Here is an 18,720-nt window from a genome sequence, read left to right as displayed (position 1 = left end):
GATAAAATTGTAGACCTGCACAAGGCTGGGATGGGCTATAGGATAATAGGCAAGCAGCGTGATGAGAAGGCAACGACTGTTGGCACAATTATTATAAACACATAAACATGATGGTCACTCTTCCTCAGTTTTGGGCTCCATGCAGGAACTCACCTGGTGGGATAAGGATGATTCTGAAAATTGTCAGGAATCACTACTACATGTAAGGACTTGGTTATTGACTCGAAGAGAGCTGGGGCCACAGATTACCATTACTAACACACTACGCTGTCATGGATTTAAATCCTTTAGAGCCTCTGCTCATGCAAGCACATATCCAGGCCTGTTTGAAATTCACCAATGACCATCTGGATCAGGGGCGTAGCTAGGCTTCACGGGGCCCCATAGCAAAAAAAATTTAAGGGGCCTCCCTCCCACATACACACAAACATTGTGTGTGTGTGTGTGTGTATAATATATATATATATATATATATATATATATATATTACACACACACACACACACACACACACACACACACACACACACACACAAAGTGTGTGATGTGGCCAAAAAATTTAATTTCTTGTGGCCAGAGGCAGAATCCTGCCACAAGAGTGACTGGCAGGGCCAGGATCCAATGGCTGTTTGCTATGACACTGTTTTTACCTATAAAGGGCCCATTAGGAGCGGTTATGGTTAAATACATAGGTGCAGGAGCAGACTACCTTCTGCCTAACTCCTTATGTACTGCAGTGTGTAAGTGACCCAAAGTTTCCTTTGCTTTTTGCACATTTTCCTTTTCTACTTAATTGCGCAGCTGCAGAGGAGAGGTCAAAGGTTATCAGTGCAGTGAAGCAGAGATCTCTGTCTTCTGCTTGTTAACCTTTATTTGTGTTGCAGCTGAAAGTAAACATTGGGTCACTTACACACTGCAGTACATAAGGGGTTAAGCAGAAGGACACACCCTTTTACCTTCTCCCCCAGGCCGCCCTCCTGCAGGGGCCCCATAGCAACTGCCTACCCTGCCTCTATGGTAGCTACGCCACAGATCTGGATAATCCAGGAGGCGGCATGGGAGAAGATCTAGGGATCATCCAGTTCTATATCTTCAGCAAAAGAAGCGGTTTCAGAACTGGGAGAAGGAGACTGATAAGGCAATAACAAGTCAGGCATGAATTGTTAGTCTCCAAGATGGGGGATGATTCCACATGTATTTTACCTAATTAGATATCCCCTTTAAAAACTAAGGTCCATTTTGGAAATCTGACACGTGTCTCTCCATGTGGTCAAACCTTTGCGAGGCTTTTACCCAACCACGTGATTCTGAGAGTTTTTGTGACACACTGGACTTTACATTATCGGTACATTTTGGATGATACATTTAGCATTTATCTGTGAAAAACAAAAACATTTAGTGGAAATTTAGAAAACGTTTCTCTGTAAGAAAGACTGTCATGCCACATAAATTGTATTATAAATTCATATTTACTATACGCATTCCTTATGCTGGCAACATTTGGTAAACATCCTCTTACTTTTGTAGGACATTTGAAGATTGAGGCTATGTTCAGACACACCATAAAATAACGGTGAAAAAAGGGCCATAATTTTCAGGTAATAATACGGCAGTATTTTCAACGTAATAATGTGCTCCATTGATGTCAATGGGAAATTGGCCAGGAGTGCACACACACAGTATAGAATAATGGTAATTGATTATGAGGGTTTAAATAATGAATACTCATTACAACCAACTTTTGGGTTTGTTGGGGGTACTGAGATGCCGTATAAGGCCATGTTCACACTACGTGAAAGACCGTCCGTTTTGTGACCTGGCTGGGTTACAGAACGGCCAGTCTCTGCAGAGATCATCCCGGACGGTACTGCAGTACCGGCCGGATGATCTTTCCGGCCGCTGAGCTTATCTTTGTCCAAAGAGTTACATCAGGATGGGAAGTTACAGTAACAAGTCACTTCACATTGTCACTTTATTATTATTAGTATTATTAGTAGTAGTAAAATCCATGTGGTATTGTAAGAGTACGCTTGTAATGTGATAAAATAGAAAAACATTACTTAGTAAGGATTAGAACATTCCGGTACTTGGTCCATGTTAAGTCGCTATTCACTTTCTACTACAGCTGCATAACCGTTCTCACTGTACGCGCATACTTCTCATCCGGCGCTGGTTTCCGCTGACTCCCGGGCTGCAGGAAAGCCTTGATTGTAGGAATCTCACTTATTCTTGTTTTAAAGGCCTAAAGGAATTAAAATTGAATTGGAATGAATAGAATAGTTAATATATGTGCCTGAATGTAGTCTAAATACTGGGCCTGAACGTAGCCTGTAATAATGGGCCTGAATGTGGCCTAAACCCAGATAATCTTACCTTAAGAAGGGGAAAAGTAGTCAGTATATCAGCAGACATTTCTTCCACCATTAGGATAGTCTCCAGCAGGTGCACATCAGCCCAGCTAAAGAGATTTCCAACCAGGTACTTCTCACCGTGATCTCTGAGGATCTGCAATGTAAAGACTGATATAAAGACAACCCATCTAGTCTTCACCTCCCCCCCATTAAAGTGTAACTTAAAGGAGAAGTCCGGCAAAAAAAAAATTATTAAAGTATTGTATTTTAAGAAATCGCTTGCGAACGCTCAACGATAAAAATAAGTCCAAATTCTATTGAACGACTATTTCTCTTTGGTCGTTTAATCGTTGTCCGCTATTACACTAAACAATTATCATTCAAATCCAAACGATCTAACGATTTTTCGAACGATAATCGTCCCATGTAATAGGGCTCTTAGAGTTTTGGTTGGCGGCCTTCTGTGGTGCCAAGTTCTTTCGATTTGACGATAATGGCTTTGATGGTGCTACAGGGATCATCAGAGATTTGGATATTCTTTTATTACTTAACCCTGACTTCTGTGCAGCTTTGTCCTTGACTTGTTTGGAGATCTCTTTGGTCTTCATGGTGTTTGGTTATTGGTGCCTCTTAAAAAGGAGAACCTTCAGCAGGTTAGCCAGCCAGCTACATTTATTATCATTAAAAGGAGCGGGCTGGCTTGCCCAATGGCGGTGGGTTGAGCTCCTCCTGGTGGCTGGAAGCTTCCATACCATACGCGCTGTCTCTGCTGTGCTGTACAAGTATGCTGTAATGAGCTCCCCCTAGTGGCTGGAAGCCGCCATACCATACGCTCTGTCCCTGCTGTGCTGTACGAATATACTGTGGTGAGCTCCCCCTGGTGGCTGGAAGCCACCATACGCTCTGTCCCTGCTGTGCTGTACGAGTATACTGTGGTGAGCTCCCCCTGATGGCTGGAAGCCGCCATAACATACGCTCTATCCCTGCTGTGCATGCGACATCTGAATTCTTCCTAATAAAAAAATATGACACCCCCTAAAAATAAGACCTAGCGTATCTTTGGGAGCAAAAATTAAGACGCTGTTTTATTTTCAGAGAAACACGGTAGACCTTACCTTTTCATAAACTGGAAAGTATCTGTTTTTTGCCTTGTCTAGAATTGTATTGAGACGCCCCTCCTTTTGGTCTGGCTCAATGAATGGCAACCACATAATCATATCCATTACATCATTGGTACCTTCCACATACATATCAATTCTAAGGACATGAAAACAAAAGATATTTAGCAGTGCTAGTATTTGCAGTCACAGTATACAAGGTAGAAATATATTCTGAACATGCCATATTAACAAGATATATAAGTCTATGACAATGTACTACTGATCCTTCAAGGTGCGCCCTTATTATTTTAAGACAGGGATGGGGAACCATCGGCCCTCCAGCTGATGCAAAACTACAATTCCCATGATGCTTGGACAGCCAAAGCGAAGCTTTGGCTGTCCAGGCATAATGGAAATTGTAGTTTTGCAACAGCTAAAAGGCCGAAAGTTCCCCATCCTTGTTTTAAGAGAATAGTTCTGTATATACAGCACCTAGTAGTGTATTCTGCAGTGAGGCCCAGAGTTCTATATGATTTAGGCTTGGTTCAAACTTTTTTTTTTCTCTCATCAAAATAACGGCCGTTTTTTTAAATGGCCATAAATAATGTTCATGAACATTACTGACGACCATCATTGTAAAATAACGGCCATTATTATCAAACAACAGCTGTTATTTTGCAAAGAAAACATAGTGTGAATATAGCCTATATAACAGGGGTCCTCAACTGGCGGACTGTGGTCCGAACATGAAGGCCAGCTGTCTGGACCCCTGCTGCAGCTCAGTATACCTGTATACTGAGCCGCGCTCTGCACAGTAACTATGAGCGCTCGGCAACAAGACGCCCAGACCCAGGTAAGTATAAGTGTTTTTTTTATGTTATATGCTAGATGGGAGGGGGAGTACAGGTGTGCTATATACTACTGGGGGAGCACAGGAAATCTATATAAATTAAGGGAGCACACAGCGGGGGGGGGCTATATACTACTGGGGGAGAGCACAGGGGGGGCTATATACTACTGGGGGAGCAACAGGGGATCTATATACTACTGGGGGAGCAACAGAGGGGCTATATAGTACTGCGGGGAGCGCACAGGGGGCTATATACTACCGGGGGAGCGCACAGAGGGGCTATAAACTACTGGGGGCAGTCACCCCCTTTGTACCTAATTTCAAAGGGCCGGTGAGAGAGAAAAAAAATGCCAGTTTTCCCACTAATAAGCATCAATTCTGTATGTAAATAGTTCATTAACGTTTGTCAAAAGTAACAAAGCACGTTTACTACTGATGTTCAGCTCGGACCTTCACCTGACAATAGACCCCGGTAAGTGGCCCCTCACTAAAAGTTGTTGAGTACCCCTGCTATATAGTATGGAGCCATATGCGCAACCACATGCCACCATACAGATTCTGTGCCATGTAAATCAGAGTTTATGTTTCACAACTGAACTTTAGTTTTCATGGAATTAAAAAAAGGAAAAAAGCACAGACAAAAGTTTCTATAATTATTTCGTACAGAGCTCTTTCCTTCAGGTCCTTCCCATACAGGTTATACTTTGCAGCAATGTATTGGAGAATAGCTTTAGTTTGGACAAGTTTCATCCCGTCAATTTCCACCATTGGTACTTGCTGAAACAACAAGGCTCCATCTGAAAATAAATAAAAAAAAGTGTTTGGTGAAGAACAGAAGCCATGAAGCTATTCAGCTGAATGTCAGTGGATCCAGATAAATTATTATCAGATCCAGAGTCTTCAAATCTTTATAATTATAGTTACTGTACATTAAGGGCCCTATTCCACCGGACGATTATCGTTCAGATTATCGTTAAATCGTTCGATTCTAAACGATAATCGTTCGGAACGAGAAATCGTTGATCGCTTTATAAGACCTGGACCTATTTTTATCGTTGCTCGTTTGCAAAACGTTCGCAAATCGTCCGCATTGAATAAGACATCGTTTGGTCGTTCGCAATAGATACGAACGCAATAGCGAATAAATAGCAAAGAAAAACGATCGCAATTACGATCATAACTAACGATTATCGTTCCATGGAAATGAGTGAACGTTTTCAGGTCTTTCGCAATAGCGGTCGTTTGAGATCTTTAATCGTTAACGATTATGCAAACGATAATCGTCCGGTGGAATAGGGCCCTAAGGGTTTGGTGCCGAACACAATGCATTTCTAACTGTAAGGTTTATTACCAGGAGTATTCATAGTGAAGACTTTCATATTCCATCTTCATGTATAGAACTAGTCCAAATACAATTTGCAAAAAAACAACAAAAAGCAAAAGCAGATACCAATTGCCAAGTTATAAAAAAACAATACAATACCTCGCAGTAATGCTTCATATTGTTCCCTTGTCTCCAGAAACTCTTCTTCAAACTGGAGAAGAAAACATAATTGTGAGTAATCATTTTAGTGGCTATGGTTGATAAGGTTCTAAAATAAGCGTCAGGAACAAGGAGTGGGAACGGCGCTACGTCATTGCATCGGCGCCGGGGGGGGAGGGGTGTCAGGAGGCGGCGCGGGCGCAATTACACAGAGAACTGTGCAGCGGACAGAGGGAGGTACAGGAGGCAGGGGGAGACTAAAAACACCACCACGAAGGTGGCGCTGGCCTTGGGCACGAGCGGTCTAGGCCACGCCTCTAGGGCTCCGCTGCAGTCTTATTTTTGCCCTCAGGAAAGAACAACAAGCGTGGACAAAGATACCATTTCAAAGAACTGCTCTGCAGCTACAACAAGGTATAAGTTGTTGGGGGGGGGGGGGGGGGGCAAAAGTGGGTACATAGTCGCTTTAAGAGATCTTAAAATGATCGCAATATCGATTTATTAGTCTAAATGCTGTCCATTATAAAAACCAAACTGTTGCTTCAAAATCGTTAAACGATTGATTGGGCGAATTATTGGTTTGTGTAAATAGACCATTAGATCAATAAATCGTTAGAAAAGTCGTTATTGCGATCGTTTTGAGGATCTCTTAAGCCCATCTTACACATAGGGTGACTCTTTGAAAGACTGTTTACACAAAGCGATCTGCAAATTTTTAGCGAACGACCAACGACTATTTGAGAACACGTTGAAAGATCACAATGAACGATTTCTCGCTCGTCGCTTGATCGTTCGCTGTGTTTACACGAGCCGATTATCGCTCAAATGCGATGATTATTGCGAAAATTCAAACGATCATGGTGTTAGTTGAGATGGGAACACCCCCTTTAGTTACAATACAAAAATAGAATTTACAAACCTCAACCCCAGCTGTTGCAAGCAGCCAGCGTATGGACTCCATTTTACCCCGACCATTCGTGTAGTAGAGCTTGGGTTTTCCCGACATCTTTATTTTTTATCTAGCAGTTAAAATAAGAATAAAACATTATTTGCAGATAGTGAGGAGATTCAAGAACACAGACTGAAATAAAATACTTTTAAAAAAATTTTTTTTTTTTATTATTTATATCACTGAGCTTTTTAGCTCCAATTACACATGTAGGCTATGTTCAGTTTTATTAGGTGGAAAAAAAAAAAGCATTTTAAGCATTTTTTTAAATCAGGAAGCACATAGGGGGTAGGAGACCAGTGAGCACTTGAATCACATGATAGGGGTTAGCCAATCCTTAGGAACAAAGGAGAGTGATGTCTAAGGGCCCTATTACATGGGGCAATTATCTTTCGAAAAATCGTTATATCGTTCAGATTTAAACAATAATCGTTTTGTGTAATTGCAGGCAACGATTAAAACAACAAGAATTGTCAGGAATGTGACTTTGCGCTCCTCGTTCCGTGCTGGACGACCGAGGAAGCGCTGAGCCTCTGGTTGTTTTTTGTTTGCAGTTCTGTCTGAATGCTGTCTTAGTTTCGCAGCCACACCCGCATTGCCTATTACACTCTGGCAATGCAGGGGTTACTCCTTATAAGACCTGTCCAGCTTAGCTGGGTGCTGGGATCAGGGCTGATCCAATCAGTTGCTGGACCCAGTCCCTGATTCCAGATAAAAAGCAGCAGACTTTTTATTTCCCTGCTGGCTATTGAGTGTTACTCAGCTAAGCGCTTCATCTCTCCTGGCTCTGTTACTTCTGTTGCCTGACCTATTGCTTGATCTCCCAACCTGCTTTGTCTGCTGCCTGCCCTGACCTCCTTGCCTGTCCCTGACTCTTTTTCTGCCTTATGTTTTTGTACCTCACTGACCGCCGTTGCTGACCCGGACCGTAGACTTTGCATTATTGTGTTTGTTTTGTCTGTCTTGTTTTGTGTATCACCTGGCGTAGGACAGGGACTGACACCGTGGTTGTCCGCGGCCGTTGAGGCAAGTAGGTAGGGACAGAAGGTGGGTTCTAGTGGTTAGGGCTCACTGTCTTGTCCTGTTCCCTACCTACGTCCGGCGCTTTTGTGACAAAAATGTTGATTGTTTACACCTGGACCAAAAATAATCATTCACTAATAAATCGGTGTAATAACAGGTTGTTCAGTCATTCCCATAGGTTCTGTAGGTGTAATAGCTCTGAAATGAATGATCAGCGAGGACAGGACGACCGCAAGAACTAACGTAAGTAACGATCATCGTTCTGTGTAATTGGGTGAAGGATTTCAGGTCGTGCGCCAAAGTAGTCGTTTGAGATTCAGCAGCAAGGGACAGAATTGGTAAAGCAGGGTGAGAAACAACCATTATGTGCGTCAGTAAGTGCGACTAGTACAGTGGGGTTCCCATTGCCTAAGCATCCTATTCCGCATCACACAGCAAGGGGCAGATCTGACCGGACAGGTTGAAATAAGGAAGATTCAATGCGGCTGGCCTGCTCTAAAGTGTCTACTACTGTATAAAAATATATGAAGAAAAAAAAAAAGCAATAAGCTCTGAGGGAGCCACAAACACAAGTACATAGTATGCACGCTCACCTGATGTGGTCGTACTGAATAAGGCAAGACACTATTCAGAGCTTAAAATTGGTAGACCTAATATTCAAAATATGCATTTTTTAATTTATATAAATATATATATATATATATATATATATATATATATATATATATATATATATATATTTATTTTTTTTTCCTCTCTGTATCCATATAAAGATTATTATTATCATTTACCCTATGCTTGAACATTTTGACAAGTAGATAAACTTAGTTCCAAAAATGTTTATTCCCACAGCCTGCCCCTGTTGGGATTTGATCCTGAAGGTGTGAACTGTGCCTGGTTTGTTGTGACACACCCGATTGCTTTTCATCCAGCAATGCAGGAGTTAACCTGAGCTCTGCAGGATTTATGCTTCACCTGAACTTGGTGCTGGGATCAGAGCTAGACCTAGCCTCTGATCCTGGATAATAACAGCTAGCTGCTCACTTCTCTTCACTCAAATGTCAGGTGGTGATGAAGGTATTTATTGGTTTCACCACCTGATGTCAGTGTTTTGTATGTGAACCTGTATATATTGCACAGCTGTAGTGAACAAAGGGTTACTGCTCCTTCTCTATCATTTTATTTACTGTCCAATGGAGATACTTCTTTCTCTTCTGCCTATCCCTATTCTTCTCTCTCTGCACACCCTCTTCTCCACCACTCACAGGGGCTCTTAAGCACCCTTGTAGGAAGTAGTCACTTGGTTGGAGAAGTCTAGGGTCAGTTTCCTTCCAATTCTCATAGGAGGAGGACACACACAGAGGCATCCCTGCTGTAGTTAAGCCAGTGCCTTGCCCTGCCAGGAACCCTTTCCGGGACGGTCCAGCTGTGTTAGTGGGACAAGACACGCGTGTATGGAGCAACTAGAGACACTCCACTTCTTCAGTCTATCTACTACTCTAACCATGCACTGCTAAATGCTACAAGGAGGACACACAGGGAATTACCCAGCCCACGCCGAGAACATTTCTAAAAGTGCAGGGCAGTATCCTAGGCTACAAGAGGAACTGACTCGGATAGAACAGTTACCGTAACGAAGGTCTACGTACTTATCGCGCAGCGCCGGTGACACCGGATAATTTCGGACACTTGGCTCCCCCGAGGTAACCACAACTGGGTCTTGAGTCACCCTAGAAGGACAGGTACTCCAACACTGTGGGGCAGAAGGTGGTCAGACATAGTATAAAGACTGGTACAAGTATTTCTCAAGTATCTCCCAAGTGGGGCTGGGTGGGGCTCCCTTGACAAACTCCTTTCCTCTTCTCTTTACTGTTCAACTCTAAACTACACAAGTACCACTACATCTACCTCTATTGTATCAGCACTTCTCAGTATCCAGATCCAGTGAACACAAGCCTGTATCAGGATAAGTTGTTTGCTGCCAAAGTGTTCTGTATTCCAAGAGACTGTTCAGTAGAGCCATTATATTTATTCTACGGGGTCATCATTGCACCAGGACCTATACACCTCCACTACACACCTTGGGTCATTTTCCCCTTTCTGTGGGTGGCGATACAAATAGTCCAGGTGGGTCATTTGCCACTCAGGACTACCGTGATAGGAGCCCAAGGGACCCATCACAACGCGCCAGGTCACCGACCATCGGGGGCAGTACAAACCAGAATATATATATTATACATACACACACACACACACACAGCAGGTACCAACATCACACCTGTGTGCTGGACTAGCACTGGCGTCACGAAAATTACACCATCACTGGCCGTGTAACATTACCACAAGATCCGCACACAGTGTTACCAGTGATTGGCTGAGCGGCCTGTCAGCTCAGAGACCGCTTTGAATGTACAAACGCAGGACCAGGAAGCAAGCAGAGGGCAGGAGAAGATCGGGATTGTGGACAGGTAAGGGTCCATTTACACAGAAAGATTATCTGACAGATTATCTGCCAAAGATTTGAAGCCAAAGCCAGGAGCAGACTATAAATAGAGATCAGGTCATAAAGGAAAGCCTAAGATTTCTGCTCTTTTCAAATCCATTCGTGGCTTTGGCTTCAGATCTTTGGCAGATAATCTGTGTAAATGGACCTTAAGGTATAACAGTTTGAAACAAGGGCTGCATGGACATCGCTCACAAATGTCTGTGCAGCCCTTGCTAAACGATCATCGAGCTGTGTAATAGGCTCAGTAAACGAGCGCTGATCTAGCAGTTGAGCACTCGTCTGCATTATTGATCAGGTCGCCATCGTTGCCCTGTCTTATAGGACCCTTAAGCCTCCCGGTTCTGGGCCGCACCACCTACAGAAACCGCACCGGAGCATCAATAGCTGCCACACAATAGTGCCAGGTGACTAGAACAAAGCCAGAATAACCGCTCACCTCTCCCGTGCCGCCAGCCTAACAGGTAGTAACCCTTATGCAGTCTTCTACTGATTAGAAATATACCTGCTCCAAATGGGTGCAGAAACCGAGGCTAAACAATAAAAATGAGGGGACAGACTATATGAATATCCCACAATGTGGTAACATATGGACTGAACAGCTGCACGTTATACATTAATCTATTGCTGATAAGAAACTCTGCAAACAGCTTTGGTTAAAAATCTACAGTGCAGAGTCCATAGCTCATATACTGACTTATACATATACCGCTCTATGGTCCTGAATTACAAATAACCCCTGTGTAGTCAGATCCTACAGCGGGAGATCATACGTAGTCCGTACAGGACGGTATTATTCACTCAGGTGGCAGGTTATATATCCCGGAGCTGCATTTTCTGTCAGAAATAAGAGACTGTACCGTACAGTGCAAGATAGGAAGACACCGACAGATCCAGGGCAGTTTTAATACATTGGTGGGCCCAGTGCACAGCATTGGTGGTGATCCTACACCCCCCCCCCCCCACCCCGCGTTATCAGAATCAGAGCTCCACACAACGTATAATGCCTTGGAAATGCCCCCACACTGTATTAAGAGCCACAATACATATTAAGAGCCACAATACATACGGTAGTTACCTTATAACCTTGTAAAGATATCACCAATTATACAATTGCATAATACCGCCACACCATGACCACCATCACTACAGCCCTATAACAGTTACATCCATTTACTCACAGGGGGCGTCTTCTCTGATCAGAGTCTTTCACCTTATCTTTCACTCTATCCAGTCTGGGCCATCTTTAAGTCTTCCCCCGGCTGTGAATCTTCTCTCCAGCATCTGCCAGAGAAACATTTTAGTCTCCAACATATACAGTAGTAAGGTCTCCTGTACCCCTATATAGTAGTTACCCCCCTCTGTGCCCCTATTTAGTAGTTACACCCCTCTGTGCTCCCACTTAACAATTAGGTATGCTCTGTGCCCCAATATAGTTGTAAGGTCCCTATATGTGCAGCCCCAATGTTAGTATAGTGCAGCCCCAATGTTAGTATAGACCCCCTGCGTGCTGCCCCAATGTTAGTATAGACCCCCTGCGTGCTGCCCCCAGTAGTATAGACCCCCTGCGTGCTGCCCCCAGTAGTATAGACCCCCTGCGTGCTGCCCCCAGTAGTATAGACCCCCTGCGTGCTGCCCCCAGTAGTATAGACCCCCTGCGTGCTGCCCCCAGTAGTATAGACCCCCTGCGTGCTGCCCCCAGTAGTATAGACCCCCTGCGTGCTGCCCCCAGTAGTATAGACCCCCTGCTTGCTGCCCCCAGTAGTATAGACCCCCTGTGTGCTGCCCCCAGTAGTATAGACCCCCTGCGTGCTGCCCCCAGTAGTATAGACCCCCTGTGTGCTGCCCCCAGTAGTATAGACCCCCTGTGTGCTGCCCCCAGTAGTATAGACCCCCTGTAGTATAGAAAGCTGTGTGCTGTCCCCAGTAGTATATAGACACCTGTGTGCTGCCCCCAGTACAATAGAACACTAGGTGCTGCCCCCAGTAGTATATAGACCCCATTGTGCTGCCCCCAGTAGTATATAGACCCCTTGTATGCTGCCCCTAATACTAGAGACCACTAGGTGCTGCCCCCAGTAGTATAACGCCCCCTCTGTGCTCCCCCAGTTATATATACCCCCCTGTGTATCCCCCAGTAGTATATTGACCAGCTGTGTGCTGCCCCCAGTAGTATATAGACCCCATTGTGCTGCCCCCAGTAGTATATAGACTCCTTGTATGCTGCCCCTAATACTAGAGACCACTAGGCGCTGCCCCCAGTAGTATAACGCCCCCTCTGTGCTCCCCCAGTTATATATACCCACCCTGTGCAACCCCCAGTAGTATATGTATCCTGTGCTCCACCCAGTAGTATATAGTCCCCCTGTGCACCCCCCAGTTATATATATATATCCCCTGTGCGCCCCCAAGTAGTATATAGCCCCCAGGTGCGCTCCCCATTATATATACGTTATATATAACCCCTTGTGCGCCCTCCAGTTATATACCCCCTGTGCACCCTCCAGTTGCGTGTGTGTATATATATCTCCTGTGTGCCCCAGTAGTATATATCCCCCCTATGCGCTTCTCCAGTTATATATACCCCTGCGGACCCCCCCAGTAGTATATAGCCCCCCCTGCGCTCCCCAAGTTCTATATACCCCCTGTGCACCCCCCCGTGCGCTCCCCCAGTTAAATATATATATATATATATATATACACCCCCTGTGTGCACCCCCAGTTATATATACCCCCTTGTGCGCCCCATCCCCCCCCCAGTAGTATATAGGCCCCCCTGTGGCACCCCTAGTAGTATAGACCCCTGCTGTGTGCTGCCCCAGTTATACAGCCCCCCTTTGTGCTCCCCCTCCCGTATAGCAAATAACAAATAAAAACAAACACTTTATACCTGGGTCCACGCGTTCCCCTTCTCTTCACCTCACCTCACTCTTGTGGCCGCAGGCAGTGCTTTGCCTGCAGTCACAAGAGGCCGCTCTCTCCCCTCGCGGTGTAGCCACTGAGTGACGTCACTACAGGAGAGCGGCCTCTTGTGACCGCAGGCAAAGCACTGCCTGCGGCCACAAGGATGGCTGACAGGGAGGGAGCCAATGGCTTACCCATCCCGATGGTGCCCCCCTGGCAGGCTGGTGGGCGAAGCCCTATGCGACCGCACTGGTCGCACAGAGCAAAGACTGGCCCTGCTCAGGGTGGGCCCCTTTAACCAGTGGGCCCGGTGCATGTGTACCATGTGCCCTCTGGTTAAAGCAAAATATAAGACAGAGCTCCATAGCGTATTTCAGACAGGGTGGAGTGGTGAAAGTAAGCACATAGAACTCTCACCTGAGCAGGTTGTGCTGATGTAAGGCACAACTCTTACTGATAGCAATGGAATGAACCGCAGCCACTCCCGACTAATCCCCACAGGGATTAAAGACAGTCAGTATCCTCCTCCACTCCAAGGCGGGTAAAACAGGCACAGGTCCAAGAGGTAATAGAGTTATAAAATATCATAAAGTTTATTAAAAGAATTATGCCAGTGACAACGCGTTTCGAGACCGGTCCGGTTTCTTTATCAAGTGTCTAATACCATAATAATACCCATAATACCATTATTATTATATTAAACACTTGATAAAGAGAAACGCGTTGTGTCGCTGGCATAATTCTTTTAATAAATTTTATGATATTTTATATCACTATTACCTCTTGGACCTGCGCCTGTTTTACCCGCCTTGGAGTGGAGGAGGATACTGACTCTGGTTAAAGCGGCCCTGGGTAGATCCTTGAAAGAAGAAAGTAGGAGATGTACAAATGTTGTTTCACTGGGAATTCCCACCTAGGTCGTGTTCTATTTCTTTTCTTTACATATTTAGAACCAAAACTGCGTCAGGCTCTGCGAGGTGATCGGCTCAGGGATGGGTTTCCAAGTGTTCAGAATGCTGGGGAAATGACGTCCCCATTCCCCCCACCAATAGTCCTCCGATGTTGTAGATAATCTTGGACATAGCAATTGGGGAGAACCATATCCCATGGTCAGCATTGGCCTCATAGACCCACCGCATGTACGTTAACCTTGCTCTACTGTTTTAGCTGTAAGGCTCAGTTCACACATCCATAGTTGCCCATAGCCAAGGGTCCTCAACTATGGACAGGACACCAGATGTGCATCCATAACCTTCTGCATTTGCACGGACCCATTCATTTAATAGGTGGAGCCGCACAGAGCTACGTGCCTTGTGTGTGTATAGGGCCATAGAAATCAATGGGCCCCTAGGGTCTTATTAAGCAAAGCGATTTTTAACGATCGCAAACTAGATTGTTGTTAGTTTACTTAAAATTGCTCAGCGTTAGTTACTACAATTGTTTACTCCATCTGATCCCAGCAAAAGAAGGAACAATGTGGAATTAGGGTCCATTTACACAGAAAGATTATCTGACAGCAGCCAAAGCCAGGAATGGATTTGAAAAGAGGAGAAATCTCAGGCTTTCCTTTATGACCTGATCTCTGTTTATAGTCTGTTTCTGGCTTTGGCTTCAAATCTTTGGCAGATAATCTGTCAGATAATCTTTCTGTGTAAATGGACCCTAATGCTGGGTTTACACGGAGCGATAATTCGCCCGATCGTACGATTAACGATTTCGAAGTAACGATTTTTTTTTTTATAACGATCAGCGTTTAGACAGTACGATATATCGTACAGAAAATTCGTTTTGCGATCGCTTAAGCCTATCTCACACATAGGTAAAATCAGTGAACGACTGTTTACACGGAACGATTGGCGAATTTTTTGCGAACGACGAACGACGATTTATAAGCATGTTAAAAGATCAAAATGAATGATTTTTCGATCGTTCGCCGCGTTTACACGTACGATTATCGTTCGAATTCGATCGTTATCACGAAAATTCGCCCGATAATCGCTCCGTGTAAACGTAGCATTACACTGAACGATTAGTGAACAAATGTGAAATTACAGAGAACGATTAAACTAAACTGAATCTTTGCCCCAGGTGCAGGAAAAGCTGGCTACACCTCGGGTCACAGAGATATCAGCGCCCGAAGCCCGGCGCGCGCGCTGACAGGAGAGTCCCATGCCCATAAAGAATGACGGAGCATCGGACTCCCCATTCATTCTCTATGGGCATCTGACTGCTGTCAGTGTGCGCGCCGGGCTTCGGGCGCTCATATCTCCGTGACCCGACTCAGGAAGCGGGTCCCGGCGGGATCACGTGAGTATAGGGGGCTCTAACGGGGGGTCGGGAGCCTGTCACCCCGGCACGGGGGGGTGACAGGTCTCCTTTAAAAAAAAAAAAAAAAACTACATACAGTGGTACCTTGGTTTAATAGTAACTTGGTTTAAGAGCGTTTTGATATAAGAGCTCACAGTTTTTCAAAATTATGACTTGGTTTAAGAGCATTGCTTTGGTTTAAGAGCTCCCTGTGCTGGTAGGGAGGGTGAGTGGGGGGGGGCATGGTCTGCATAGCGGGGTCTACAGCCCTGTACTCAGACCCAGGAGGTCTTCCTCACCTTCCAAATCATACCGGATCCACTTCAGGCTGGGGCTTACATCAGAGGACAGGACTGTGGAGGTAATCTCTCCATAGCTGTAACCCCTCTCTCCCCGGACAGAGAGCGCTGCATGTATGTGCCCACATCTGTCCTGCTCATTCCTTCATACTCCCTGCAGTCTCTGTCCGCCCTTGTGTTTCCCATCCTCTCCATTACTGTACAGTAACTTATAATATCACATATTCTGCTGTTTCTGAATGTTTGTTTCATCTGTTTTACATGTTATTCAGAGTAATAAATCATTATTTTTGGAGTGTGGAACCAATTGTCTGCATTTCTGTGATTTCTTATGGGAAAATTTGCTTTGGTTTAAGAGTGGATTTGGATTACAAGCACGGCCCCGGAAAGAATTATGCTCGTAATCCAAGGCACCACTGTATATATATTAGTGGTACCTTGGTTTAAGAGTAACTTGAACATGCAAAGTCTTCATAAACTCTGTGACTTTTCCGGGGGCGCTAACTGCCCGCATCCAAACACCACTTGTGGGGGGGTCAGCTCTGTCACAGGGATCACAGACACAGCAGAGGTAAAAATATATATATATATTTTTTTTTTTTTTTTTTTTTTTTTTTTTTCACCAAGTCCAAGCAGTAATAAAACAGCTTCTCTTCAGCAGGTGCAAATAACATAAGGATCGCCTGGCTTCAGGCACAAAAGGGTAAATGAAAACAGCATTCTCTCACCAGAAGTCTTTTTAGGCTCTAGTGGTTTCTCCAGCTTCTCTGCCTGGAATTAACACAGCAGAACCTCCAAACAAGCTCCAGGTTGGAGTTACACACCACACACAGCGCACCTCATATCCTGGCTGTTATAGACCAGGGAAAACCCGGGATGGATACGTGGGAGCAGTCATCCCATCCAACTCTGAGACTGCTCCAGTGACAGCCGGCCGGATCAACAGCTTGGAAGCAGTTATGCCAAATTTGAAAACCATGACCTGTGGTTACTGACCATTTCTACTCGGCCTACTTCACCGAGGCTTTGAATCACTGCGAGGCTGAGTTCACACTATGTTTTTACAATCCGTTTTTTTTTTTTTTTGCAAAAAACGGCTGGAAAAAAAAAACGGATGCATTTGTGAGCATCCATTTTTCCATTGACTTCCATTATATAAAAAAATGGATCAAAACGGATGTTTGTTTTAAAGTACAGAAAACGTAGTCTACCTTATTTTTGTGTCTATTAAAAAAAATGGATCCGTTTTGATCCTTTTTTTTTTTTTTTTTTTTTTTTATAATGGAAAAACGGATGCACACAATGTTTTGGATTGCAAAAACATAGTGTGTACCCAGCCTTAGCACTACTTTGTGGTACATACTCTGTCCACTCCACTGTGTTGTGCATGAAATACAGACCAATACCTGTTCTATATTTATTGGTAGCATTTAGAGATGAGCGAACCGGGTTCGGGTCGATCTGAACCCGAACGTTCTGCATTTGATTAGCTGGGGCTGCTGAACTTGGATAAAGCTCTAAGGTTGTCTGGAAAACATGGATACAGCCAATGACTATATCCATGTTTTCCACATAGCCTTAGGGCTTTATCCAACTTCAGCAGCCCCCGCTAATCAAATGCCGAAAGTTCGGGTTCTTATCGACTCAAGCATGCTCGAGGTTCGCTCATCTCTAGTAGCATTTTGAATCTTGAGCATACCGAGACACATAGGGGACGAGAGTTTTAAAGACCAGCATACTCGTACATTGGTCTTAAATTCGGCCCCGCCCCAATTGCCCCATCTGATTTACTAAGAGGCACTTCTCCCTTCCTTGTCACACCCCCCTCTCTGCCCCTTAAAGCGACTTTGTACCCACAATCTGTCCCCCCCAAACCACTTGTACCTTCGGATAGCTGCTTTTAATCCAAGATCTGTCCTGGGGTCCGTTTGGCAGGGGATGCAGTTATTGTCATAAAAACAACTTTTAATACGGCAGCACTGTGTCTAACGGCCGGGGCTCACATTTGTATATGCATTAGGCTGGCACCACCTCTCTGTCCTTCCTCCCCCCCCCCCCCCTCCTCATCATTAGGAATGATGCAGAAACATTTACTGCTGTTTGAGCTTTGCACAGGTGTATTAACGATCCGGCCCATGTTCATTATACACACAGGTGGGGAATAGGAAGCGATCTGCCTGGAGCATTCCTAATGATGAGGAGGGTGGGGAGGAAGGACAGAGAGGGTGTGCCAGCCTAATGCATATACAAATGTAAGCCCCAGCCGTTAGATACAGCGCTGCCGGATTAAAAGTTGTTTTTATGACAATAACTGCATCCCCTGCCGAACGGACCCCAGGACAGATCTTGAATTAAAAGCAGCTATCTGAAGGTACAAGTGGTTTGGGGGGGGGGGTCATATTGTGGGTACAGAGTTGCTTTAAGACAAGTGGGGGATACGGGAGGCCTATGCCAGGGAGAAGGGGTGAATCTACGCCTTCTGCTAGGCGCACACCAGTGGCGCAGCTATTATAAATGTCCCCCACAGTCTTTACTATGTAGTACTTGTATTCTGGCAGTTCTCAGTATCATATGCACAGGTTTCCTTTCTGTACAGGTTTTTAATGATGTAATTTAAGTGCTCCAACATTGCACTTCAGCAGCTTGGCCCCACCTCCTTGACACTTCAGTCCAGAATGAAAAGCTAACAATGTGCAGTGATCCCCATCATGCTTGTATAGCAAGCCTTGCATTCCCTGTGAGGCTCATATATGATCACATTCATACCTATGCACCTCATATACATTCAAACCTAAAAAGTGTAGCTGTCATTTACATTTCTTCTGCAGAAATCAGTAGTACAAGTGATTTTAAGAAACTCTGTAATAGGTTTTTATTAGGCAAAAAAAGCTCTTTCTGTACTCAAAAAGATGTTTTCCTATCCTATTTCTTATCTGTGCATTATCAGGCAT

The 18,720-nt window shown here is 44.7% G+C and overlaps 3 protein-coding genes across 4 annotated transcripts in view; all 3 read right to left on the bottom strand.

The window, feature by feature from the left end:
• Positions 1–18,720, bottom strand: part of LOC138795446 (glutathione S-transferase 3-like) — a 142,193-nt gene that overhangs the window by 87,815 nt on the left and 35,658 nt on the right. The gene's annotated exons all lie outside the window — the stretch shown is intronic.
• The window catches only part of LOC138795441 (glutathione S-transferase alpha-4-like), a 45,871-nt gene that overhangs the window by 13,595 nt on the left and 13,556 nt on the right, over positions 1–18,720 (bottom strand). The gene's annotated exons all lie outside the window — the stretch shown is intronic.
• On the bottom strand, positions 1,837–10,781 carry LOC138794651 (glutathione S-transferase A4-like). 2 transcript variants are annotated; one of them, XM_069973436.1, is made up of 7 exons: positions 10,699–10,781; positions 6,704–6,803; positions 5,785–5,836; positions 4,966–5,098; positions 3,467–3,608; positions 2,374–2,505; positions 1,837–2,242 (listed from the first exon to the last, which is right to left on the bottom strand). In XM_069973436.1, exons 2-7 carry the CDS (start codon positions 6,788–6,790, stop codon positions 2,120–2,122), a joined length of 669 nt encoding a protein of 222 aa, XP_069829537.1. In that variant the 5' UTR covers positions 6,791–6,803; positions 10,699–10,781; the 3' UTR covers positions 1,837–2,119. The 2 variants fall into 2 exon arrangements, with proteins under 2 accessions (XP_069829537.1, XP_069829536.1); XM_069973435.1 differs by lacking the exon at positions 10,699–10,781 and adding an exon at positions 9,406–9,491.

Source organism: Dendropsophus ebraccatus, chromosome 6 (genome assembly GCF_027789765.1).
Source record: "Dendropsophus ebraccatus isolate aDenEbr1 chromosome 6, aDenEbr1.pat, whole genome shotgun sequence".
NCBI lineage: Eukaryota > Metazoa > Chordata > Amphibia > Anura > Hylidae > Dendropsophus > Dendropsophus ebraccatus.
The sequence above is the reverse complement of the archived record's forward strand: the minus strand, read 5'-3'. Positions and strand labels throughout refer to the sequence as shown.

Bases quoted from the DNA above. Each gene is read 5' to 3' on its own strand.
- LOC138794651 (XM_069973436.1), bottom strand. From the start codon at position 6,790: ATGTCGGGAAAACCCAAGCTCTACTACACGAATGGTCGGGGTAAAATG. The intron at 3,609-4,965 runs GTACGAAATAAT...TCATGTCCTTAG, and splicing joins GACCTGAAGGAAAGAGCTCT to AATTGATATGTATGTGGAAG. The intron at 2,243-2,373 runs GTAAGATTATCT...TAATTCCTTTAG, and splicing joins CTACTTTTCCCCTTCTTAAG to GCCTTTAAAACAAGAATAAG.